The 27,977-nt window shown below is 36.0% G+C and overlaps 3 protein-coding genes across 5 annotated transcripts in view; 2 read left to right on the forward strand and 1 right to left on the reverse strand.

Annotated features, from left to right (window-relative positions):
• LOC144433609 (transmembrane protein 198-like) overlaps positions 1 to 5,332 on the reverse strand; it is a 65,993-nt gene extending 60,661 nt beyond the window's left edge. For both annotated transcript variants that reach the window (XM_078121946.1, XM_078121945.1), the window contains exon 1: positions 5,200 to 5,332. The gene's annotated coding sequence lies outside the window, so the exon portion shown is untranslated. The remainder of the gene's footprint in view (positions 1 to 5,199) is intronic.
• Positions 5,333 to 6,814: 1,482 nt separating this feature from the next.
• On the forward strand, positions 6,815 to 23,315 carry LOC144433525 (PAN2-PAN3 deadenylation complex catalytic subunit PAN2-like). Of its 2 annotated transcripts, none has more exons than XM_078121832.1 (25): positions 6,815 to 6,887; positions 7,495 to 7,908; positions 8,225 to 8,394; positions 9,363 to 9,567; positions 10,117 to 10,235; positions 10,533 to 10,677; positions 11,022 to 11,166; positions 11,664 to 11,740; positions 12,255 to 12,379; positions 12,552 to 12,724; positions 13,228 to 13,391; positions 14,205 to 14,333; positions 14,626 to 14,775; positions 15,370 to 15,571; positions 16,412 to 16,524; positions 17,032 to 17,130; positions 17,968 to 18,098; positions 18,634 to 18,748; positions 19,263 to 19,397; positions 19,767 to 19,917; positions 20,378 to 20,535; positions 20,768 to 20,911; positions 21,213 to 21,392; positions 21,756 to 21,849; positions 22,367 to 23,315. In XM_078121832.1, exons 2-25 carry the CDS (start codon positions 7,603 to 7,605, stop codon positions 22,546 to 22,548), a joined length of 3,612 nt encoding a protein of 1,203 aa, XP_077977958.1. In that variant the 5' UTR covers positions 6,815 to 6,887; positions 7,495 to 7,602; the 3' UTR covers positions 22,549 to 23,315. The 2 variants fall into 2 exon arrangements, with proteins under 2 accessions (XP_077977958.1, XP_077977957.1); XM_078121831.1 differs by having other exon boundaries at positions 6,818 to 6,887; positions 7,409 to 7,908.
• A 1,077-nt stretch (positions 23,316 to 24,392) lies between these two features.
• On the forward strand, positions 24,393 to 25,658 carry LOC144434429 (carbohydrate sulfotransferase 1-like). Its single transcript, XM_078122880.1, has one exon. The coding sequence runs from the start codon at positions 24,393 to 24,395 to the stop codon at positions 25,656 to 25,658; it is 1,266 nt and encodes a 421-aa protein (XP_077979006.1).
• The last annotated feature ends 2,319 nt before the right edge of the window (positions 25,659 to 27,977 follow it).

Raw genomic sequence — 27,977 nt, forward strand, 5'->3', positions numbered from 1 at the left:
GACACTACTTGTCAGCGACTCGTAATGACAAGGACCCCTTACCTTAGGTCACTCATATTTTCCTTGGCTGAACGAAGAAAAATATTAAGGAACCAAACATCTAATTGTACAGGTTTATATATTAATATGTTTTCAGCTATGAATACAAAAACATTTTAAGTTATTCTGAAATTCAGGATTAAATTTCTTGATCCTTGCACTTACAAGAAAATTGTTATTAAGTCAATAATCTTTATTTAACCTGTCATGTTTCATTAGTGTAAACAACAAAACCAACTCTATCTACCGATCTATCTAGTCGTCAGGAGAACAGGTCTCATAGAAGTATTTCACAATACTTCGAATCTCCATTGATGTCTGTCCTGCATCACTTTTTCAAGTTCAGCAATAGTTATCCCAAGTTCAGAGGCAAGACCAACTCAGGTACCAGAATTATGACAGATAATCTGTCATCTTTAAAATGTCAAATCAGACACACAATAAATCTAATTTTATCAGGTTTATGAACTCTTAAAATCAACAATTGCTCTAGGCATTGGTTGGCCAATTAAAACATGAAGTGTTGTACTAGTTGGTCAAATTTAGAACCAGCAGGGTGGTGTGATGCCATCAGCAAAATACAAAAATAAACAAAACTTTTAATGATGCAAACAGTTTCAAATCCCTATCATATTCAGACAACTTCATGGATCCTGACTTCACTTCCAAATTTATCCTAAAGTAAATAGGCTGGATTAGTGGGGGTCACTGGAAAGGTCATTCTTGTTGACTTGAATTTTATGATGAGCTGCATACATATATGTACATTTTGTTAGAGAGTGTTTGTCATTGGATCTTGGTGATTGACCAATGCAGTTGGAATTCATACATGTATCTCTTGCTGAGTTTGAAGAAACCTAAAATTGTATTCCTACACTGAGTCCCCAAACAAAAATATTTGACTGTCACTCTCTCGGCTCAAATTAAAATTTCATTTCTGCACTTGGTAGCCAGATAAGATTCCTATCCATTGGTCTAACACAACTACCTTGTATAGTTGGTAGCCTAGGTACATGTACAATGTAAGACTAGGTTCTATGTGTGTCCTGGACTACTGCTAATTTGGTAGTCTACATGTACATGTACAATGTAAGACTAGGTTCTATGTGTGTCCTGGACTACTGCTAATTTGGTAGTCTACATGTACATACATGTACATGTAGTTACAATATTTAGTAGTTCCACTAATTTGGTAATCTTGATATAATGTTTAGTCATCTACAATGTATGTGCCCTGGAGCCCTGGCTCCAAATAGAGTTCTTCTAGGCATCCCACTATATGTTGTATCTGGTTATCAGATTGTACACAAGGCATTTCAATATGGCATTTCTCAGATACTGTGGTTCAATTTATTTGGTGGATTACACAGCAAACGTACATGTAGCTCGTACAATAATTATGTCTACCAGTACCCAAAATATTCCCTTTTGTTTTCCAAACCTGTCTTTCATTAACCTACCATTTTGTATGTTATGATACCTGATATCATATGAAAACAGCCGATGCACAGTCTGTGACCTCGGGGTAAGGTCATCCACAGTTTCCCAGGAACAAGATTTAAAGCCTCCTTCCCTATGTGCATGCACACACACACAGACAAAAGATATTATAGAGGCTTGATGCTATCCTCATAAAGATAAGCTGAAGAGATATATTGAGAGAAACATTGGCTTTCTAGTGGGAAATGTATGAGTCATCTCAGGTCACAGTGGGATATTAAAAATTCAACAAATTAGCCAACAATATCGATATCGAGGAAAATGTATCGTTTAAAGAATCTCCTGGGAAACAATGACACACTTTCTGTGCTCATCTGATCTGTGATAATAATTGTAATTACGAGTCTCAGAAAAGAAAAGAAATATATATTTACTAACACACAAGTAGATTCCAAAACACAATAATCATGTTTATGATACATAGGGAAAGTACTGTACAATGTACATGCTGTGTTTTGCCGCCCACTACAAGTAGCTCTGACCTACATGTACCTTTGTATATATCACTGTCTGCCGGCCGAATTATGCTTCAAATTTTGAATATATTTGATTATTTCATGGTTACTTTACTCACCAGAGAGACCATAGTCATTGACAAGTACTTGGAAAGTGATGCTGGTTTTGATATAATTCAATTAAAACCTATCTCTGCAAACACACAATGTAAATAATGAAATTTCTTAAGACAAGATGGCTAACTGAATAAAAGTAAACCAAAGACGGGTGTCAAATTTCAAGAATCAACAATAACTGTTCAAACAGGGTAAACATTGCCAAGTGGCCATTACTTTATCCAATACCACTAATGACAACAATGAAATCCCTCGTCAAGGTGAAAGGTCAAACTCTCCCTTCTTTCTTTCTTCTTAAAACACACAACTTTCGTGCTTTCCGGTTCACTATTCTGAACATAATACATCATATCTCTGCAAAGAGTCCAGCTAGACTGCAAGAGTACTAAAATCATAACAGTATGAGCTAGTAAAATTTATAGACAGTTCTAAGTGTGGAAAGTAATGGTTTCCTCTCACAATGAAATGTCATAACCTTTATAATGAAGTCTACTATAATTACAGACAGTGCTAAAGTGCAAGGTTTATGATACAATATTTGACACTGATAAATCTCTTAACTCTTGCTACCCTTTGGTGTGAACAAACACGTTTTATTCTGACATAAATTATCACAAGAGACGCTTTTCTTATCATATATTACTTTGAAAGAATTGGAGAGTGTAATAAACTTTAATGTTTAGACTTTCACTTCCAAGGGGGTCAACCGCACTATAAAGTATAAATATGTTTTGATTTTTGAAGTATTTGATAACTTAGTGCAGTACTAATGCAATGGAGAGAGATACTGACAAGTTTAATTAATTTGACTATCTTTTACATGACATTAGTTATAATTATGCAATAACCAAGACATTACGAAGTAACCTCACAAGCTGCAAGGCAAATTACATGTATGGTAAACAAAATCAATCAAGCTATCGCCATAGCAATTAAGCTGGATTAGAACCATTCTCTTTGTAAAGCCTTCAAGCAAGTCAAGATTTACAATTCATAGCCTATTGTTTTAAACCATTATTTCTTTAAAATAGCACTTTTATTTACTTGTCTGTTTTAACTTTTCACCGTCCGTCTGTCTGTCTGTCTGTCTGTCTGTCTGTCTGTCTGTCTGTCTGTCTGTCTGTCTGTCTGTCTGTCTGTCTGTCTGTCTGTCTGTCTGTCTGTCTGTCTGTCTGCTGTATGTCATATGCTGAGACTTGACCAGTGTACTACTAGCATTCCATGGATGTCACATCCTTCCCAGCTGCCAGGAGAATTCCAAACAGTCTGATATTACAAGTGTCTGGAAGTAATGTAGTACTGCTGTAATCATTGGACTGGCTTACTATCATGGCCACTCTATAAAGACATACTTCCCAACATTCTTGTATCTACATCTAATGGCATTTACACTCAAGTCACATTCTTGGTTTGCGAATATCTAAAATTAGCACCATTGTAATTATTAAGTACACTAACCTTATGACAAGTTTTGCAGTGAATGTAAAATTATGGCCGATATAAGCAAACTTTTTCCAGACACAGGCCTGGCACAGGTCATGCATGATCAGATGGGGAGGATCAAGTGTTCTACTTTTGAGGAAAGGCTGTAGACTCTCCACAATGTAATCATTAAGTGACAAAATAAAATTGGTTGTAAATGACATGTCTAAAGAAAGACAAAATACTGGATTTACTTCAAAGACTACATAAGGACACAAGTACAAATATTCCAACTTCTAATGTGTCCATTGTACCTTCAGGAATAGCTGCACCGAAAATGTGAAACTGATATTTGTTGTAGTTTGAAGCTGTATGATGGATGGGTAGGTTTATTGTACGTATTTCAATATCATGGATGATTCAACACTGTCATAGAAATAAAATAATCACTAATTCTGGAGCAAAAATAATTAAATCTTCTATATTTTATCATTATATTGGCCACACCCTATTTATGTAAGGATTTGACTAATCTGAAAAATGTACTACTGACTACTGTGTAGTAATTTGTTATTGTATTAATTAGGTTCACATATGGATATGAATGATCACAAATATTACTCTATATTTTAATTCATTTTTTTTTTCAAATTTTTATACTGTATTTTAATTAAGGCACCTCCTCTTTTGTTGACATGTAAAACTGTATTTAACTGGTGGAAACATGATCATGTGACAAACAAAAACAGGAACATTTACTTTTTGATGCACTCCTTGTCATTTTTATTTGGGTGTTTAACAAAGGATGCGCCAACATACCTCATGTATGAAACAACCTTTCTTCTCCACTGTTGTCTATGGTTTTATATGTATTTAAAGAGTAAATTGTATTCACATGACTTGGTATGCATTTATGGACTGAAGATTATTTGGAGAAGATAATATTTTCAAATTATGGTACTGCTACCGGAGTACCCCCCCCCCCCCACCCAACTACAGAAAAAAGTGTGTTAAAAAACTAAAAAGTTTTTACACTCGAAGTGTTCATAACGTTTTCCAACATTATTTGCGCCGGAATTTTGCATGTTCTTTGAATTTTGAAATAAATTTTACGTCAACTATAAAATATTTTGAAAACCGCATCCTACATTTCAGCTGAAGTGTTTGTTAGCAAATAAGAGCAGCAACGGAACATCTGTCTGCACATTTACCAAGGTGTAACGGAAAACGAATCACCTCCCGTGCTAAGTTGCCTGTAAACATGAATAACCGTTTACTTTTTACAGAATACAATAGCGACGAAATCAATACCTCTCTTTCACTCAGCTGATCGAAGTCTCAATCAAATACAACGTTTAGGCTTTTGTACGCTCGTTCGGATTTAAAAAGCCTCTCACAGGTTACAGGCATCGATTTGGAAATTCCGTTAGTTTTGTGAACCAAACTGCGGGATACAAAAGCCAGACGGGCGAAAATTAACACCCTTCGAGGAAGACTAGCAGCACAGCTTGTAAAGTAAGCCGTGCACGATCGTTTTCGTTGTTGCCCCGGGCCAGGACATGAACACGTCTCCTCGGGGATCCAGTCAAAATACGGTGAATTTGAGGATAAGCTTATCCTTTGTTGAATGGTAGTTGAAGCTTTGTGAACACAATATTACACTTACCGTCGTTCGACGCTTAATTTCCTCAAAACACGCAAGTGTGGGCAAAAGTACGAGAAGCTAGCGGCACATACGATTTGGATAAGATCTAGGAAGTCCACACACACTCGTACTCGCACAGTCTGGTCGAGCCGTTTCGTTGCTCATTTGCATATCAATACTCACTTAGATGACGTAGTGAAATATACAAACACAGTTGTGCGACGATCGGTGAAACTTCCGGTAAACCCAACAGAAATGTAAATACTACAAGCTTCTCATTCTGCTCGGATCTATTGAACCAGAGTTTCAGAATTCATTACTTTTGAAATTCAAATGAATGAAGCTACAATGCAAGTGATGCAATATATACCCGAAAGTGGTGCACTCAATACAGTAACAGCTGAACAACATCCCCTCTGCCAGGCATATTAGTAAGATCCGGGGCCGGCTTGGGATGCAATCAGCACGGCTTTAGACCAAAATATGAATACTTTTTTATTTCGCCAATGATACATGTAATATGGAGGGACAAGGTATTTATTTGGATTTTTAATTACATGTAAATAAAATAGCTTTACTAACTTTTGCTACTTGACTAAACAATACAATGTGGTTTTTAAAAAAACTAGTATATTTAACTTTTGTTTTCTTGCCATGACATTAATCATAGCCCATACACGAAAGTAGAGTCTATGCATTAATAAATAGTATTGACAAACACCGACTTGGTCAATGTTGTTTTGCATTTTTTTAAATACGAAAAAAATTGTGAGCTGTTTTATATAATTGTAAATCAATACCTATTTCTCATCCATATTGTCACCTTTTATAGTTTAGCTACGTTTGTATTTTCATTTCCAAATCATGTATTGGCACGTACAGTCCCTTGGAAGATCTTTAAAAAAATTAAATTCACAATGAAATGTTTTTAGTTTGTTATTCATATTGAGTTTCGTAAAGGAAAATGTCCACAACTTTCAAAAACAAGATAAAATATTCTAAGTTATTACTAGTAGTAGTCTCTTCTAGCTATACGGCCTAATAACGACTGTTTGTTTTACAACCACTCAGTCAGGACGACGTTTTTGTGCTTTTATTTCAAATAAAGAATGAAAAAAATCTAGTGAACCACGTCTGTTCACTGCAAATGTTTTCCATCACTGTCCACTACTACTTTCCATCACTGTCCACATCACTGTAATAGGAGTGAGTTGTTGTTGTTGTTGTTGTTGTTGTTGTTGTTGTTTCTCTATTCCTCCTCAAAGAGAAGAGTTACAACTCAGTTCACAAATATACAAAAACAAAATAATAAATGGATAAGTATAGAGTGCATGACTTCACTAGTCAGTTAAACGATAAACTTAAAGGATTTTATATCGAATATTTCCTATTTGTTCGGTTGCTGAAATTTATACTTACTATCTTCTAAAATTGACTAAGAAATAAGAGTGTGAAAAGACATCATAATCCAATCAAAAGTCTAAGCATGTGTCTATAGACTGTATCTTGAAATATTTCCCATTCGTCCGATTGCTGGAAGTGTTTTTTGCTATCTTCTAAAATGATCGCCGAATCTTTATGCGGTCGTCCGACACCTGTCAATAGCGCCACCAAGTGTCAGATTTACGCACAAACATGGCGGATAATCCAAAACAACTCTGCTTTGTGATAGCTGCCAACTGAGTTTGTTGTTCTCGAAAACTATCGGGGTAAGAATCAGTTCTAACAACCTTTTATATGCAACCGCTTTATCCATTATAAATAGACATGGAAGTTAATGCAATTAGCATAGTCGGTCCATAGCCGTAATGACATCTTTTGAGAGATCGGACACACAACACATGACTGACTGAAGGTTTGTCAACATGATCAACATGTCCTGCTTTCAGACGGAGTATTTTGGGATTCGATTCTGAAAATTGTCCCCTCCCTCGTGTTGAGGATCATGTCATTTATCTAGTCCCGTACTTCGTCTGCAAGCAGGACTAGCCAGGGTCAGTCTAGTTCGTTGTTGCAGGTCATATTCAGAGGTTTCAATGATTTTACGACCACTTGATCATAACGAATAGTTGAGATAGGCATGGGTATAAAAAAAGAAAGATGAAAGTGGAGTGGAGAAGCCATAGTATATTTACACTAGAGTTAAGCTTTGCATCTGAAGTTACTGGCTTGCATAGAACATGGATGTATTAGGGAGATAATAATTCATTTCAATTTACACTACTTGCAGCTGAAGACTGACATATAGAGCAAAGTTTCTAAAACCCAAACAGTTGTCATCTACCAGTCTGTACACATCAGAATTACTCTCCACAGATATGGTTTTGGACATATGAGTAAATATGCAAGAACAGTAAAAGTACAAAGAAAGTTGCCATTCACTGTGCATAAATCTTGTCAATTTGAACAAAAAAAGTACAAAACATGGAATATCCAAATGAACAGTACCCAGCTGAGTATACAGGGGAAGAATACCACCAGGAAGGAGAGAATGTGGATGTCCCAGTATCTGAGGGCTATGAAGTCCAAGGTCAAGGAGATATACCAGTAGGGGAGGAGTTCACAGAGGAGCATCCTGGTAATGTTGATCTGAATGGAGGAGTTGGTGTGAGAGCTGATGGTGATTACCATGAAATGCATACTGTCTTAGCTGATGGAGGGGATAGGTTTGGTGTCAGTGCAGTTGCCTTTGATTTACAGGAAGAATTACTGTGGATGGGAAACCAAGGGGTGAGATTATGTATGTTACATGTAAACCTATGTTGTTGTTGTCCTATTGGTAAAGGTATGGCAACCGTGGTGAAAAATCTGGTAAAACTTGCATAGATTTCAACACATCTTTTCATATTTTTGTAATGGACCACCCAGTCCTTGTAAAATATCTGGTGAACTCTGACTGGTCACACCTTGATTATTTGTCTACACATATGCCATACAGCCAACTATTGTGTTTGTGAACATGGTATAAATTTTTTCTCAGACAAAATGGTTGAATTTGAAAAATGATGAATCACAATTAGTAACCACAGATTGTATTTGTTTGCAGGGCCACATTACATCCTATTATGGGCTAAATATGCAGAAATATACGTCATTCCAAGTCCATGCTAGTAATGAGATTCGTCAGCTGACAACATATGATGGTGGTGTATTAGCACTGACATCTGATAGCCTTAGATGTTCCTCCAGACATGGAATGAGGGTATATGACCACAGGTACTGAATTAGTTGCTGTTTAGGTTTCTTAAATGGTTGGAAAATGAAAGTACTCAAAAGTAGGAAATACTCTCTTGATTGTGTATATTACCGTATATCTTTGTAGAATTATCAGCACTGCTTAGGCTGTCTGTTATTACCTTTTCTACACGGACATGTGGTGTGAGAAAAATGAGTGTCAAATTAAAGCCAATGTGTCTTTCTGTGATGTATATGTCATTGGAAAGATAAGATGAAAGTAGACTTGATTTTAATTCCAATACTTTGAGAAAGACTTGTAATATGAAAGTACCTGAATTACTTCTTAAAGGAATGCCACTCCAGGAAATGAAGGATTTTCACAAACTTTAGGTTCGGGAGAGTCATTTCATGATTTCACATCATTTTCACGTTGGTCAGTTGCCAAGAAACACCAAATTGAAACTCTTTTCCACCTCTATTGTTCTTTCAGTGTTGTACAGTTGCATCATGGGTACTTAGCAGACATGAATATTTATTAGATAAACAATGCATATTCATGATTATTTATGTGATGGAAATAAGCACTTAGGAGTCATGACTATTCAGTGTTCATCTAATCCATATTCATGCCTGCTAGGACCCATGAGTTAACAGTGTGTTATTGAGCAAACAATAGTGGTTTATGAAAATACTTTTATTTCCCGGAGTTGCCCTTAACATACTAGTATACTTGAGTAGAGTAACATTGTTACCTTCAACTTGGTGAGGCTGACTCATGTAATAGTTTAATATATGAAAATGTAATTCTAAACGTTTTACTTTATACTGACTACCATTCAAAAAGGGTAAAGATAAAAAATACATATTTACTTTATTTTTGTTGAGTGCACATACACATACACTGTTACTGTAGCTCCAAAGTGTGTGTAGATTCCAAAACTCTATCTTTATGATCTCATTGATAGAGATTTTTGTAATAAAACTTTCTTCATTTGTTATTCTTTCAGAGGAGATAATTTTCATGACATGCAGTGTATGTTACAGACAAACCCTACAACCCTTATACTGGGTGGGCACCATGATACACTGATAGAGTTTGACCTGGCTAATGGCAAGGAAACTAACAAATATGAAATCGCTGACCCTGGTGTAGCTGTGCTAAGGATGTCTAATTATAATGGCTTGATATGTTGTGGTGATACCAGTGGTAAGGTAGGTGGACATACATGTAGATTTGGTAGAGTGATCTCCTTCAAAACATAGCCTTGAGACTTGTCAATTTATTTTATTTAATAAAAGCTTTGATTTTAAATGAGATAAAATGCATTGATTTCATTTACTGTCACTTACCAGTGTGGAGCTGGCACCAATAAGAACTTAGGTGGAAGTATACCTATATGATTGTACAGGGTAGTGGTATTGATAAGGGAGATACCAACAGCTACATGTTTCTTGCTTAGAATTGCTCAGGGCTACAATTCTAAGTCAGAAAATCTAAGAAGGAAGAACATCATATCAAATAATTTGGATGTAATATTACAATAAAAGATATACTGCAAATTTATTTTAAATCATTTATATGGCTTTCACGAGTTTATATTAATTTAAGATGGTATGAAATACAATTATAACTTCCCATTTCAATAGCATCCAATGTTAAAGCATTAAAATAGACAATAGACAATAGAAATAGACAATAGACAGTAGACAATAGACAATAGACAATAGACAATACTGATCATTTCATGTTATCTTCATCAGGTTACTCTACGAGATCCAGCATCACTGAAATCAGAGCATGTATTAGAAGCACATACTGGAACTCTGTCAGACTTTGATGTACATGGTAATCAGCTGGTGACATGTGGATTCTCAAATAGGTTGGTTATACAAACACCAGAGACCATATCATAATCAGCACACATCAACATGTACATAGTTACACACATACAGCACACATCAACATGTACATAGTTACACACAGTTACATATACCATCAACTCCTCTATTACCATCTTTCTATCTCATTATACCAGGCCTATAATCATAGTAATCACTACTGAAATAATATCTTACCTAATGCTAGCTTATGACATTGTACAATTGTACTGTACATCCACACACATTAATTCAGTCAGATATGACAACCTGTTTTGTATTTATTACCTTTTCTACAGACGTGGAAACCTGGCTATAGACAGATTCTTGAAAGTCTATGACATGAGGGTGATGAGGGCACTACCACCTCTACAAATACCAGTAGAACCAATGTTTCTAAGATTTGTACCAACATATACATCCAGACTAGCTGTTGTCACACAGGTTTGTAACTAACCCCCCCCCCCTCCCCCACCCTCATCATATACCACCTCTCCTGATACCAGTACAAAATGACAATGACATATAAATCCAGACTAGTTATTGTCACACAGGTTTGCAACTAACACCCCCCCCCCCCATCCCCCATATACCACCTCTACAGATACCAGTATCACGATGATGATGACGATGGCAATGACGGTTCTCACAGACTTCTATAAAGTACAGATTCACCATTTTCACTTTTAGAAAATCACATACTGAAATGATAGTTTTTGAAATTCCCATCACACTGAATATTTCTTGAACAGGTCACTGATATTCTGTGTGTATGTTTTCCATACCAGCATGGTCAGTTCCAATTGTTGGACCCAGGGGGACTTGTCACACCTGGTAATATGATGCTGTATCATGTTAATATATTTGGAGAGATGATACAAGCATTTGATGTCTCCAGTACATGCCAGGCACTGGTGTTTGGGGAATCAGGAGGTAAGTATATTGAATATTAGTTTGTCTATTTTTTGTTCAGGTGTTGTCATAGAGTATGGTAGATATATCAATATAAATGAAATTAGTTTACACCACCACCACCTTTCATTTGACTTTGTTTCAATTTACTTACATATATAGGAAATAAAACTGATCAATTCATTCATTTATTTATCAATTTTCTGGTAATTAGTCAGAAAAGTTAGATAAATTTATAATGATGTAAAACAGACTATTCACACATAAACTTCGTAAGCAAATTCTCGTATTACTGTTATGTTGTTCTTTACAATGGAGATTGTTATTAGATGCATTTCAAAAAGTTTAATGAAAATAATTTGCCTTTGTTTTTCAGTCTTTGTTCTTCAGTCTTATCTTATCATATCATATCTTATCTGTACACCTTTGTTGTGTAGAGTTTTAGAGAATGAACTGTTGAAGAGAATGAACCAAAAGTTAATTTTGTAATTTGTGCTTTGCATATGTATACTTACCAGGTTATGTTCACCTATGGGCTGACAGAGAGGGCGCTCACTACAATGATTTCCCAAATGAAACTGAGTTTGCCGACCACGTAAGTATTACCGGTACTACATAATAAGAGTTATTGCTCCTTCATATTAATATGCTGATTTGTTGATGTCTTTTTTATTAAAAATAAACACACATGATTTCAAACTAACAACTCAGTAACACTGTAATGGGTTGATGTTATAGCAGAACTGACAAAATGTCATATGTATTGCTTATATACTGTTAGGTTGATATCATTGTGTGTATAAACTGATAGCAATGAGTTCATATTAAAAGCTTCAGTCAGTCCAAGTACAAAGTTGATCGACCAGATCGGAGACATGGACTTGATATAATGGGTTTCAATTATTGTAAACAAGTCCGTTTGTCTTCGATAAAATTACTTTATTATTGTCTAGCCATCATCCAAGGCACAATCATTCTTTCAGTGCTCCAGTTCTATTCCTTGAAGAAGTTCATCAGTGTGTGGCCGAAACAATGGAAGTGATTTTATGGAAGACAAGCAGACTTGTTTACTTTGTTAAACCTGATAACATTGTCATGTATTGTAATAGGTTGATGTCATAGCTCCCATACACATAGATGATGAACTGACTCCACTGTCTAGTATACCAATGCCATACCATGAGGGTCCATTGCTATCAGATTGGCAACCAAGTAACTGTTTTGCAACTACAAGGTAGGAATTTACTTGAAATCTGTCTATAATCATGATACTATCCCATAGATGTTTGTTGTAGTGTTTGTCTGGTAATTTTATCTCAACAACATCTGCCATTATCAACACATACTAATGTCAACTCACCAACACATACCAATGTTAACGTACTAAGTGTGTTCTTGTTTTTTAGGCGATCTCCTCGGATAGAACCTGAAATCCTACGTACTATGAACATGGTGCAATTTATAGGTTATGCACCCAATCCAGGGACCAAGAGACGTAACCAGGTAGCGTACAGAGAAGTTACAAGTAGCGGAAAGAGTAAATCTGGTAAAACAGTACCACAGTCTCCAATTGGTAGAGGTGAGATTCATATACAAAATTAACAAATCAGTACTATTGCTTCATTAATATGTAAATTTATGTAATTTTTCTACCAATTACCATGAAAGCTAATATTTGAATGTTCTTTTTCAAAATATTGTTGTGTGAGCTGTAAAAGTTAAAAATAATTACCCTCCATAAAGGAAGGTAATGTTATAACTTTGTCTCTGTGTGTGTGTGTGTGTGTCTGTCTGTCTGTCTGTCTGTCTGTCTGTATTCATGTCTATATGTGTTTATGTCGGTAGGTGTGTGTGTGTATGTGTGTGTGTGTGTGTGTGTGTGTTTGTGTGTGTGTATGTGTGTGTGTGTGTGTGTGTTTGTGTGTGTGTATGTGTGTGTGTGTGTGTGTGTGTGTGTGTGTGTGTGTGTGTGTGTTTGTTGACATATCTTAAAAACTACTCCATCAATTCTAATCAAACTTCATAATTGTCATTCTATGTGAGTTTTCAATTACCAGATTTATTTGTGTTTTTTTCCCCCAGAGGTAGACCCATTCATGCTAATGGTTCCAAAGAAATACAGGAGAGTTGAGATAAAATATTCCAAGTTAGGTGTTGAAGACTTTGATTTCAAGCATTACAACAAGACTAACTTTGCTGGTTTAGAAACTCACATACCAAATGCATACTGTAATTCCATGTTACAGGTAGGATAGCAAACATCTATGATATACACACATTGTATGATTAGATAGAGTGTGTGTGTGTGTGTGTGTGTGTGTGAGAGAGAGAGAGAGAGAGAGAGAGAGAGAGAGAGAGAGAGAGAGAGAGAGAGAGAGAGAGAGAGAGAGAGAGAGAGAGAGAGAGAGAGAGAGAGAGAGAGAGTGTGTGTGTGTGTGTGTGTGTGTGTGTGTGTGTGTGTGTGTGTGTGTGTGTGTGTGTGAGATTAGATACAGTCAGAATGTGTGTAAAACTTACCAAAGGATTGCATTGAAAGTGGCTATTATTGCGGACAGGTGGATTTTTTCATTCATTTGATTACATTAATAAGTTGATTGATTGATTGGTTGATTGATTGATTGATTCATTGATTGATTCATTGATTCATTGATTGACGAGATTGATTGATTGTAAATGTAACAGGCTCTTTCCCTTCCACTTCATCTTGCTTCAGTCCTTGCCATTTGCTTTGTATAGTTTGTGTGTTTTACTCTTTTACCTTTGTATCCTTTTTAACCTTTGTATGAGACATACAAGAAAGTGACAAATAAGACTGCAAACCATACCAATTTGATATGCTTTCAATATATGTCATGTGTATACTTACAATATTTATGTATATAATGAGACCATGTGATGAATTAATGTGCCTATTCAAATAATCATTACTAAATTATACATTTGCATACTAGTATCTGTGAAATATGTAAATTTGTTACCTAGTGTCAAAGGTGAAACAGGATTATTATTTTGTTGATTTATGTAAGGTGTAAGATAAAGTTGTTTTACTTTTCTTCAAGGTACTATATTTTGTAGAGCCACTAAGGTGTGCTCTCGAGAGCCATCTCTGTTCCAAGGAATTCTGTCTGGCATGTGAACTTGGGTTTCTATTCCATATGTTGGATTTATCAAAGGGCCATAATTGCCAGGTATAGTAATATTATGATGTCTCATGTCAAAAACACCTCATTTTAAATGTTTAGTTTCAATTACTTTGAATCCACCCACACAATTTTGTACTGATACATATTTCCTAGTATTCATATCTTCAGCTTTCCTCATACAGTGATATATAATAAGAGGTAAAATTCTATTTCCAATAACAAGAATTTGGTACTTTTTGTTTGTACAGTTTCTATAGTGTCATATGACAGTAGATATTTCATACAATTAAGATGGCAGAGAAAGGTCTTATGTTTGTTCTTTGATGTCCATATACAGGCCACCAACTTTCTTAGAGCATTCCGAACTATACCAGAAGCATCAGCATTGGGTTTGATACTAGGTGATGCCGAGGAATCTACAGGGAAAGGGAATCTCAGACGACTTATACAGAACTGGAACCGATTTGTTTTACAGCAAATTGAGCAGGTAAGTTGTGGAATTTGGTAAAAATGATAGCACATTCCAGTGGCATGGAGTGAAAGGAAGAGGGGTGTTATTATTAAAGTAGTTTAGGTTATTACATTGTATTTGGGAAAATACCCTGACAGTTTGAATACTATTCACTAACCTAAGTGAGGTGTTAATTTCTTGTTTATTTTTGTCATGAATTTTATATTGTATATGCTAATATTTGATTTGATTTTCAAAGACTATGCACTTGGTTTATCGGTGTTCTGTAAAGTATTCTTTTTTCACTTTGAGCCAATTTTGACTTCGTAGTTGTGTAAAATTGATATGCTGAGAAACCACAAAGGTATAGGTGTACTTCGAAATGAATCATAAAGCTTTTAGAATATTTTGTGGAATGAGAGAAAAGAGTTTTAATATTCCTCTGTTCCCAGTCTTCCATGTTCTTTGACAAGAATAGTATAAGTTCAATCCAGGATGTCTCTCAAGAGTTTAGTAGAGATTTTTATGTCATGTTTATATCTGCAAAGAGTGTGGTTATCCTGTGGTCGTCAATGTTTTACAACAAATCCTAGAGTTACTCACAAGTTGTAATTTTTCCTTCATACACAGGATACTATGGAACAAGATGAATCAGCCCTTGCACTGCCAGCCACCATGTTAAGAAGTAGTTTTGGTGGTTCTACATCAATAGCTACAAAATTGTTCCAAACTAATGCTGAAAATATCAGTAAATGTAAATGTGGTAAAGAGAGTGTCCGTAATGGTGCAACTTTACTCTTTAATATGAACTATCCTGATATCTCTCCTTCAGGTAAAACTGACATATCTGTACTTACCCTTATTCCATACACAAACCAAGTTGAACACTTCTGAACAAACAATATGGGATTTATACCCTGCTTGTTCTACATCACATCAATATGCATCAATGTAATTGGTTCTGTGGTACTCAAAATAGGAATGTCAATGTTCAAAGCTGCTTGTACTTTTGCTAAGAATTGGTTAAAAAAAATGTTAACTCAGACAGGATTCCAATAATATAGGTCAATTGTCTATTTTGTATACAGTATTCATCACTTCAAGTTTTATAATGTTTGAAAATTAATATTCTCATTCTTATGGACATATTTGAGATGTCGTTTGTAATTGCTGTTACTTTTGTTGCCATTCCACTGCTATCTCATTGACTATGTATGTATCATGTCTACATTAGTGACTTAACATGCATAACATTCATCTGTTTCTCATGTATGTACCTACTATATGTGAAAACCCAGCTAGTAACTAGGTACGCTGATACAAAACTATGTAGCTACTATATGACACGATGAAAACCCAGCTAGTAACTAGGCACGCTCAAACAAAACTTTGATTTACAGAAGACTTTGTCCCGAAGTGAACGTAAGAGCCGTGCAAATAACCACATTCAATGTGGCAGTTGTATAGGATGTATAAGATCTTACGTAGCGATAACAATGTGTATCAAGTTTGTCAACAAACATGAAGAACTTCATCCAGTCATGCATATGGAACCACAGGCCTTGAAGCAAAACAGCTGATTTTCCTCAACTAAACTTTATTGTTTTGTTATAGCACTCCGAGTTGACCTATTATAATCAAATCTTTTCATTTCACTTTGTATCTTTCCAAGGACCTAATAAACCACCTAAACAGTACAGTTTTGCATCAGTTGTCAAGAATAGTATGAGTTTTGAACAAACCATGCAGGCATGGTGTGATAATTGTGAGAAATATCAACCAACAGTAAGTAAATCTTTTATACATTCAAATCATGTTTTTCACCATCTTAGATTGAGTTCCACCAAAATTCCAATCCTATCCTTGAAGGGGGGACTCAAATGTTTCAGGTGTCAAATGATACATTTGATATAATTTCAATTTTAATAACTAAAGATATAACTGAATTATTGAAACAGAATTGAAATACAATACAATACATAGGTTATTTTGCTTCACTTGGAGCTTATCTTATTAGAGTGTGTTATAGAACCGGGTCCATGGTGGAGGTGTGGGAGTTGATGAGGGGTGTTCAATAAAAGAGGGGAATCTGATATTTGTTCACCCACCAAAGTCTGTCAGATTTCAGTCAATGAACTCCTTTTGATTTGTGTGTTTGAATATTAATAGAATTATTACTCAAAACATTTTGCAGACATTTTACATCATTTTAAGATTTGTACAATATAAATTTTACATGGATTCTTTTGAAACATAGCATAATAACATCATCAACTTTTCCAATGTTGACAGGTCCAAACCAAATCATTGAAATGTTTACCTGATGTCCTGGTTATCAACTGCCAAATAGAAACAACTAAAGACTTGGAATTCTGGAGAATACAACAAGAGGTATGTAAAGCACAATAAGGGAAGACAGTACATTAGAATATGCAGTACATGTAGTTGTCTAATTTAAATATGTACTAAATCCCTAACCAGTAACTAGGGACTCTCAGGCAGAAATTGTATAATTTATGAAAAAGACTTTGCTCCAAGTGTATTTTGATGTCGTGCAAGTAAGCCAAATTCAATATAATAGTAGTTGGAACTTGGGATATGTAAAAATAAACATTGTGATAGCGATGTGACTCATTGTGTATGTCAACAAACAAAAGGACTTCATCCAGACATGCATATCGGATGACTTACTGGACTTTAAAGATAAAAGACAAAGTGACATGTACTATAGTTCTGTAGTTGAATTGTTTCTAGTCAATTAGTAAGACCTAGATTTGTGCTTCAAAGGTTGCCGAACACAAGCTGAGGATGATAGTACCTCTGGTGCTAGCAGTGAATTTAGCTAGACCTCATATGTAAATGCCCTCACTCTGCACCTTACTACCTTTATCCTGTTTTCCCAACTTGTATTTTTTGTGTACAAACAAATACCTCCTGGTAGAAAGAGGTCTAACTTGCCTAATATCAAGAAAGAGCCTGATGGTCTAACAGTGAGACTAAATTGTATAATCTAGTTTTAGTACATTAATTTGTAATTGGATGTTAATCATAATTTTGGTGTGAACTTAGTGTGAAAGATCTTTTAGATACCTGTACTGGTTATAGTAGATGTTAGATACATTATGTGTGCAATGTGTTAGATACCTGTATGTTCAATGTACAATTCACACAACTCTCCCAAAACTTAAAAGACACTTTGTTGTCTAATTTGTACCTATGTACGTACAGTTTGTTGGAATGATTGAAGAGAAGGAGAATGCTGGAAATGAAAAAAGTAGCAAACCATGTCGATATGGCAGAGCATGTACTCGTAAAGGCTGTAAATTTAGTCATGAAGTCATGGACAACCCTGAAAGACTGTGAGTAGATATGTTGTTTGTTGGAACAGTTCTCTACGCTATCAAAAAACAACAACAACAACAACAACAACAACAACAACAACAACAAAAACACAGCTGTGAGATTTAACATGGCTGTGTTTTGGTTGTAAGGGGTTCAAATGAGGTAGTTTTTGTGATGGTGAATTGAGATGATTTGAGTCCGTTATATTTGGTGTGTATTTTGTCTACCAAAGTAATCAATATCTCTCTGGGTATCTGGTCTGGAAATGACTCCATACTTTTTAAATGACGTATATGATCCTGTTTTTCAAGTCATGTTCATCCTATATCCTATTCAGTATATGATCATGTATTATTTCTCACCAAATATTAATTTCATATATATCATTTGCAGTTCTGTAAACTGTTATAATTTCATATATTTTATGTGTTATACTGTATGTGTTTTATTTTGTAATCGTTTGTGACTGGTGTACTTTATATGCATTTTTGTTAGAGTGTAAACTGATATGTTAAAATGATAGTCTTGTTTTCCCATGTCCCTTGTCTTCAGTGGTTTTGAACTGAATGAAATGGAGACTGGTAACAGAAAGTCTTGGGTTCCCTATGGACTGAGGATGAAACTAAGTAGTGATAGAACATTGGTTGTACAAGATATCTTTGAAGAGGTAGGTGGAAGGGGTTAGAAAGACTGACAGAAATCTTGATATGTGAGTGCCAGTGTGGTATATTGAAGGTGTTTACATGAGTGCTAGTGTGGCGTATTTGAGGTGTTTGCATGAATGCCAGTGTGGTGTATTGGAGGTGTTTACATGAGTGCCAGTGTGGTGTATTGGAGGTGTTTGCATGAGTGCCAGTGTGGTATATTGGAGGTGTTTGCATGAGTGCCAGTGTGGCGTATTGGAGGTGTTTGCATGAGTACCAGTGTGGTGTATTGGAGGTGTTTGTGTGAATGCCAGTGTGGTATATTGGAGGTGTTTGCATGAGTGCCAGTGTGGTATATTGGAGGTGTTTACATGAGTGTCAGTGTGGTGTATTTGAGGTGTTTGCGTGAGTGCCAGTGTAGTGTATTTGAGGTGTTTGCAAGAGTTTCATTTTTTGGCCTCAAACTAAGAAGTATTTCCATGTGACTGTAAAAAGATATATATTAAATTGAAATTCTACTTTTGTTCATTTTATTAGAAAGATGCTTTGGAAACGGATGATTTTAAAGTGTATGACTTGTTTGCATCAGTGGCTCACGTACAAGACTTAAAGAGTGGTGGTAACCTTGTCTCACATATACTGGTTGGACCAACATACCACAAAAGGAAAGAGGTGAGGTGATGTGCTGAACTTTATTCACGTTCTAGTTCAGTTTATTAAACTTGACTGTCTGCAACTGCCCTGCAACCTTATGTGTAATCCACACAGGACTGCATTGAATCCAGTGACAGCCCTGCAACCTTATGTGTAATCTACCACAGGACTGCACTGAATCCAGTGACAGCCCTGCAACCTTATGTATAATCAACCACAGGACTGCATTTAATCCAGTGACAGCCCTGCAACCTTATGTGTAATCTACCACAGGACTGCACTGAATCCAGTGACAGTTATGTGTAATCTACCATGGGAATGCATTGTTACAATTGGTCAGTGTAAAACCATGGATAACATACTAGTATGTTATATTGTTGATTTCAGGGGGTGACACACAGTAACTGGTATCTCTTCAATGACTTTGCCATCTCACCTATTGATCCACATGAAGCAGTACAGTTTAATTTAGATTACAAGGTGCCGTGTGTTTTCTACATGCTACGTAGAGACATAGTTGAAGACTATGATATCACAAGTAAGTTCGTATCAAAATTAAAGAAGGCTGAGGTTTACCAAATGTTACTATAGCCACAATACATTAGCTATCCCTATAAGTTCTTCCTGGCATAACTTTATACTGCTGGGAAAAAAGCTTCATCCTTCCTAAATACTGTTTTTCCAGGTTGATAAGGCATTGTGACACAAACTGAAACATTTTCTGTATAAATATCACATTTTCCTACTCAGTGGCATGTTGATATCAAGTTCAAGTTGTAGTCAGAATGTACATCAAATCTTATGTCTTCTTTTTTGTTTAGACTTTCCATGTGTACCTTTCTTGCCCAGTTCAATGAGGTTACAGCTGTTTTTTCACCCCCCCCCCCCACAAATATACAGGGGTGAAGCTCACTGTGGTCTTCTTATATTGCATAATGTCAGTTTTCCAAACTCAGACATACAAAATTAAAATTAATTTTTTTCTTCAAACATTACAGTTGCCAGTCCAATTGAAGCAAGTGTACTCCTAGCAGAAGCTTCTTTAGCCAAAGGAGCAATGAAACAACATATAACATTCACACCATTACAAGCCAGTGAACTGCCTGAACCCAGTAATTTAGTTGGACTTGATGCAGAGTTTGTGACATTGAATCAGGTATTGATTGTGTAGTCATATCAAATAGAAAGTGGTGTATTAAAATCACCATCTTATTCAGTGAAAGTAAGATTTACTTGAAGCCTACAGCTAAAACAGGGTGTGTTCATCAAAAGACTGTGTGTAACAGACATTTACAGCTAAAACAGGGAGTGCTCATCAGAATATTGTGCGTAACATAGACATTTAAACTTCAAATCTCTGTAACTGGTTTTATCTCTCTGTTTTGTAGGAAGAGGCTGAGATTCGTAGTGATGGTACACGTTCCATGATTAAACCAAGTCAGATGACTGCTGCTAGAATAACCTGTGTCAGAGGTTACGGTAGTTTAGATGGAGAGCCGTTTATTGATGATTATATTTCTACTCAAGAACAGGTATGGTTTTTGACCCCTGTATCTGTTATCCTAACATAGAAGACATGTTAACCCATGTACCCATTATCTTCTATGTTGGGATAATTGGTACACGTACATGGGTTAAAAAATTGTTTTCAAATCATGCAAGTCATCTCTGCTTGAAAACAAATGTTTTTTCCCCAAGTGAACTCTAATTATGCAAATAAGCCAATTTGACACGATGGTCAGAGTTTGGGATAGGTGTATTATGGTAAACCTGTTTGGCTCCCCATCTCAATTTCCAGATATCTGACTGCTTAACTCATTTTTTATTTTTTAGGTGGTGGACTACTTAACTCAGTTTTCAGGAATCAAACCAGGTGACCTAGATGCCCAAATCTCCTCCAAACATCTGACAACACTGAAGTCAACTTACTTGAAATTAAGGTACCTGATTGACCAAGGTGTCATCTTTGTTGGACATGGACTCAAAAAAGACTTCAGAGTCATCAATGTACTGGTAAGTTTTCAAATTGGTCTTATTTAACCTTTGACTCAAGGTCCAACATTTGCATATTTCAGTTAGATTAGTATGCAAATGTCTAAGTGAATATTTGAATATGCATCAAATATGATAAAACATTCTGTAACAGTGTGTTTGCTAAGGTTTGGAAACCCTAGTAACGGAGAGGGAGGGGGGGGGGGGTTCATTTGATGAAACTTGCATCAATTTTCATGCCTTCTTCCATCATTTTGGTGAGGAACCCAATAACATATCTTTCAAGTTTACATACTAATTTACGTACTTAATACCATAACAAATAATCTTATGTAAATATGATGAAATGACAGGATGTGTAATTTTCGATTCATTCATTCTTAGGTCCCTCAAGACCAAGTGATTGACACAGCTTTTTTGTTCAGCCTTCCTAAACAACGTATTCCATCACTTAGATTCCTGGCCTGGTTTTTCCTCGGTAAGTTTTGTCAAACTAAGTTGTATGTACGTTACCATGGATATGTGACATATTCCATCACTTGGTTACTCCACTACATGTGTAATTCGTTAAAGTTACAGTGTCATTCTTGCAATGTGTGCTTTCTGGGACTAGTATTATATTGTATATACTGCCCTCACACACTCATTGCTGTGATTCTTTTTGTTTTATTTGATGTCCATGATGCCTAGCGGAATCATCACAAAGATAAAAGTGAATACAGGATAGATTACAACCCATAACACCCAAGTAAAGCAGTTCCACCATTTGCTACACTCATTTAGCTTTTACTTCAAGTGTGAAAGTATACTGCTTCAAGTATTTTAATGATTAGCCAAGTATGTATTCACACAATGTTTTCTTCTAAATGAAGTCAACGGACAGAATGCAGTGTTATATGTATGCATATTCAGAAAGTTTGTTATGTTTTAGCTTGAAGTAAATTACATGATCAATATCTACGTGCAGTGAATGGTATATTTTTTGACCTATACAGGTATAAATATTCAAGGTGCAACCCATGACAGTATTGAAGATGCTAGAACTGCCCTGATGTTGTATAAGAAATACAAAGACATAAGTAATGAGGGGAAAGGAAAAGAAAACTGGGAAGCCACATTGAAGAATCTCTACGACAAAGGCAGAAAGTATGGATGGAAAGTTCCAGATGATGAATAGAGCTTTCCATGTGTCTGTATATACCGCCCTCACACAATCATTCTTGTGATTCCTTTGTTTTTCTTTCAATGCTCTCCCATCCACTAGTAATTTTATATCCTGAGTTATATATGAAGGCTTATTTTTCAGGGTTACGTATATACACTGTGAATACAGACAAGTCATATGATGGTTGAAGTTCATCTAAGTACATTTCCAAACAATATATGATATTTCAAGTGGCAATACATTATATATGAATGTCACAGTTGACAGTTTCTATGGAAACGCTGCTAATGCAGTCTATTTTTGTATTTTACTCGAATCATACACTGCCTGTTTCCATATGTATTGTTTTGCCATAGTGTTTGTGTGAGCTATATTCCAAAGAATTGTAGCTTTTGTATGAATCAATACTGTAGTCCTAATGTTTACTGTACATTCCATTGTTGTTATAGTAACAGATGTATCATTCAAAATGCTATATACATGTACTTTATTGCACTTTGCAAGTCATATGGTCCAAAGAAAAATATACTGTTACCAGGAAACTATGGTACTGTGAGGTATATCTTAGTGTAATCTCAAGAATACATTGGGTTTTGGTAGTCTGTAAGTTGTGCTGTGATGGGGCGCCCTCACACATCAGCAAATCACTTTCAGCAGGCCAGTGAGGGTAGAGTGACAGGACGCATCTTGCAGTCTATGGTTTTAGCAAATTGATATACAACGTGGTGTTGTTGCTTCATAATTGGATATACACATCGATGAAAATTTCATTTTCTGAGTGTCCCACTTCCGATAGTTTTTACTTTCTTTATGTAATACAGTTGTAAATGTTAAATTTCACATATGTATTCCTGGAATAAAGATCAGTCCAATACAAAATTAGAAAGTCCAATGTAATTTATTGAAAGAAAGAATAAAAAACAACAGTAACAGAGTTGGTATGGTGACATTTGTTTGACAAACACAGACAACTTTAAACTGAAAATAAAAAAACATATAGAGCTGCTGCATCATGTTGTTTGTGAGCAGTTCTTAAAATCATACAATTCATATGTAATCATTTCAGCAGGAGTTGGTCCTATACTGCACTGTCAAAAATTAACAAGGTACAATCCTGCTATGACTCGATGTGGTGCCTCTCTTGTTGCTTGTTTGGAGCTCAGATCCTTGTTTTGTGGTCTGAGTTTGTGGTTAAACTGTCATGTAAAAACATGCCCCATCAGTGAAATGCCACACCGCCCTATATTTCAACTAAGTGACAATAAACCAATGTAGAGTTCGTCATCTAATATGCCCAATATGCATTTTTTAGTGTTTATCATAAAATATCATCTTTGAGAAATAGCGGCAAAAACTTAGGAGATGTGTAGGCCAGGGTATGAACAAGTGAAAAACAATAATACAATATTATTGTTTGACAAATGAAAATAGCATTTGTCAAATTTTCTAATTCAATCGTCCAAAAAATGGTAAAAACCATCCTGGATTGTTATCTGTTGCCTGTTTCAATGGAGTCCTGGGTATGAAGTCTAAAATAAGGTTAAAACATCACAGTTGTAGTGGTATAACGTTATGGAAATCAGCTCGATGTTAGTCCGCGGATTTGTCGTCATCATGCAATTAGCATAATACGATGTAATTACAACCTTTGAGTAGCCAATAGAAGACTTGATACCACCTGTATGCTAATATTACATGATTATTACAGGTGGTTTATGTTTACGCTTTTGTACGGTTTCTCTTCGTAGCCAATCAGTGTTGGAAGATAGTTCGTGTGTCGTTTATTTTGTCAAGGTATGATTTGAGGCGAGTTCTACAGAATAATGGCTCGACTGAGGAAAGTATCATTGGACAACATGGCGATATACCCACCAAGAACACCTCACACCTTCTTCCTGGTGCTTTTTCTCTCGGCTATCTACATTATTCCACTCATTTTGATGATAAACCAATCGAATTTCCGGCAGAGGCGAGTGTCGTACGTCGAGGAGGGGACAACATTTCGTGTTGTACAGCCACCTGTGTTAGGAAAGGACAGCAAAAACGAAACATTTAGTACGGAGAAAGAACATCATGACCCCACCGTGAAACCGACAACCACGTCGTCACCGGCACCATCGAGTACTAGAAAGGATGTAAGTCAACCTCCAGTTGTACTCATTGTTGCCAGAGGAAGGAGCGGTTCGACTTTTCTAGGACAGTTTTTGAACCAGAATCCAAACGTCTTTTATTTCTTCGAACCACTACGAATGATTCCGGATTTTATCCAAGCAAAGTTGATCAAAGACGAGGCCAAGACGTCAATGTCATTGGAAATCTTATCAAGTTTACTTCAATGTAACTTCCCGACATATTACATCGCACACGCGGATAAATGGCCACTGGCAGTTTTCGAAAGCAAGGCATTGAAGAATACACGCCAAAAAATGAAAATTTTGGGCCGGAAAAGATTTCATGGCGAATCGTACGCAATTAGGTGTCGCTCTTACGGTGCTACTGCGGCAAAAGTGATACGTATTAGTAACGTGGATCAACTAGAAACTCTAGTCACCGAACATGGTTTGAATCTGAAAATTATCTTGCTTACAAGGGATCCAAGGGCGTACGCATCGTCATGGAAACACTTTGCCTATTTTAAAGAACAAGGTCAGATCAAAGGTAAGAACCTTATACAACTCGGACTTATGGCGACGAACCTCACTAAAGCACAACATTTACCTGTGGTAAACGCTTACTGTGATTGGTTGAAAGACAACATAAAAACTGTATTGGGACCACCTGATTGGTTAAAAGGACGCGTGAAAGTTGTGAGATACGAAGACGCGGCCCTGGATTCTAACAGAATAATGGAAGAGGTGTACGATTTTATTGGTATACCGCCCCACACGGATGTCTACCGATGGCTCTATCAGAACACCAACGTGCAAACGAATGCCACACTTGCTGGCACAATGTCCATGAAAAGAAACGCCACCTACGTGACGCAGGCTTGGAGAGATGATGTGATGTTCTATGATGTACAAGAAATACAACATGTATGTGGACAGGTCATGAATTTACTGGACTACAAAAAGATTTATCGGCCCAAAGTACTCCGAGACTGGTCATTTCCCGTTCTATGAAGAAATATTAAAATACTAGCAGACAACAACGTCGATCGGTTCATCACGTTTGAACATGATTATGTAAATGAGGTATCTATATTTGCATATCGACTATGTTTCTGTAGAGAAAGACCAGGCATATATACATGCGCATTGTTTACTTTGGTGAAAATACGAAGGCTCGTGTTGTTTTTTCTGTTTGAACTCAGACCACTATAGAGAAGTTGGAGATGATTTGACTGCACTAAGCTTGTCATTTCCAAATCGATTCTTCGTCAAAAATTTGAATGTTTTCATTTATTTGATGTAAATAATATACAGGCTAATTGGTACTGATTCTTATCGGTTATATGAACGGGTATATTTGATAAATATTCATTTTCAATGGCAAGTATTCGTACACGTCTAGCACCGTGCGTATATACCAAATCACAAATGTTCCTACTAAGGCCATGTAAATCGCATTGTGGAGACAATTTTGAAGTTATGGCACAAGAAGTCTTTTTCTGAAAATAATGGGGGAAAACTGCAATTGAGCACACGAACATTAGCTATAGGAACATTATAGCCAATACAAGAAGTATTTGAATATATTTCAAGATATGTTTAAAGAGTTGAGATAATTTGTTACCAATATTTCAAGTTTGAAAGTATCTGTGATGTGTAGTTGTAGACATCAAGGTTATTAAAAATCTTGAAAGTGTTTTGGTACATGAACATACTAGTTGTTTAAATTTATAAGTGCCTTTGCTATGTGTATTATGTGTGCGTGATATGTATGTATGTATGTATGTATGTATGTATGTATGTATGTATGTATGTATGTATGTATGTATGTATGTATGTATGTATGTCTGTCTGTCTGTCTGTCTGTCTGTCTGTCTGTCTGTCTGTACGTCTGTCTGTACGTCTCTCTCTCTCTCTCTCTCTCTCTCTCTCTCTCTCTCTCTCTCTCTCTCTCTCTCTCTCTCTCTCTCTCTCTCTCTCTCTCTCTCTCTCTCTCTCGTGTGTGTGTATTTGTGTATTTATTTGTGAGTGTATCTATGTGTGTGTTAGCCCAGATGAGAAAAGTGGTCAGCTATATGCCCATCAACCTATTGTCCATTAAGATAAAATGTTAAAACACTGGATAAACAGAGGTAATCACGCCTTTATTGTTTCTACGATCCTGATGTCAGTCGGTACTTTTTGGGTGCAACCGAAACGTGCGTCATCGATTCATTTATTCAGTTTACCAAACTATTGTGCTCGATCAAGATCTCACGGTTACTGGGGATAATGAGACATCTTTCAGTCCACAATTACGTGTCATTCCACAGGGTGCTCAGGCTCATTTAGTTCTGTTTACAAATATAAACAAAACAAAATAAACATACAAATAAACAAATAAACAAACAAACAAACAAACAAAAACAAATAAATAAATAAATAAATAAATAAATAAACAAGTAAACAAACAAACAAACAAAATAAACTGACAAATGAGTAGATACATACATGAGTAAACGACAACAAACCAACGAACAACCAACCAAACACTGCCCCCCCTCCCCGAAATGGTCACATATGGAAATAACCCACCATTTCGGGGGGGGGGGGGTGGGGTGGCAGTGTTTGGTTGTTCGTTGGTTTGTTGTCGTTTACTCATGTATGTATCTACTCATTTGTCAGTTTATTTTGTTTGTTTGTTTGTTTGTTTGTTTGTTTGTTTGTTTGTTTACTTGTTTATTTATTTATTTATTTATTTATTTGTTTGTTTGTTTAGTTGTATGTTTATTTTGTTTTGTTTATATTTGTAAACAGAACTAAATGAGCCTGAGCACCCTGTGGTCATTCTTCATATGAAACAACAAAATATTGCAGATAAAATGTTTAGCATAAATGTATGAGTGATAAAAACCTGGGAACATTTCAGCTGCAGACAGTTCCATTGATTACCTGTCTGAGTGACTACATTGACAGAAACTGGGTCGTGTTTACTAAAAATAAGGCTTATATACTCAATGTAATACATACAAAGAAACAGTTGGAATAGAATATGAATGCTACTTAATGTATCCAGACACTTGTGTTCACAGATAGCTGGATTCTCGCAAAGAACGAAAACATACCATGCATTTTTCCCTTCAAACTGTGTAACAAATAATTCCACTGTACGGCTAACGATTACATGCCTGGTAGGTAACTCGCATTCTGGGGCGGATATTGATGTATTGGTCGTTGAAAACATAATGCAATAAAGTCGATGCAAATCACCTTACCAAAATGGCTCCACAGTACATAGTATTTGTGATCAATAGTTATTCTCGATAACAGTCCAAGATTTCAAAATACCAG

The sequence above is a fragment of the Glandiceps talaboti genome, chromosome 4 (genome assembly GCF_964340395.1).
Source record: "Glandiceps talaboti chromosome 4, keGlaTala1.1, whole genome shotgun sequence".
NCBI classification, from domain to species: Eukaryota; Metazoa; Hemichordata; class Enteropneusta; family Spengelidae; genus Glandiceps; species Glandiceps talaboti.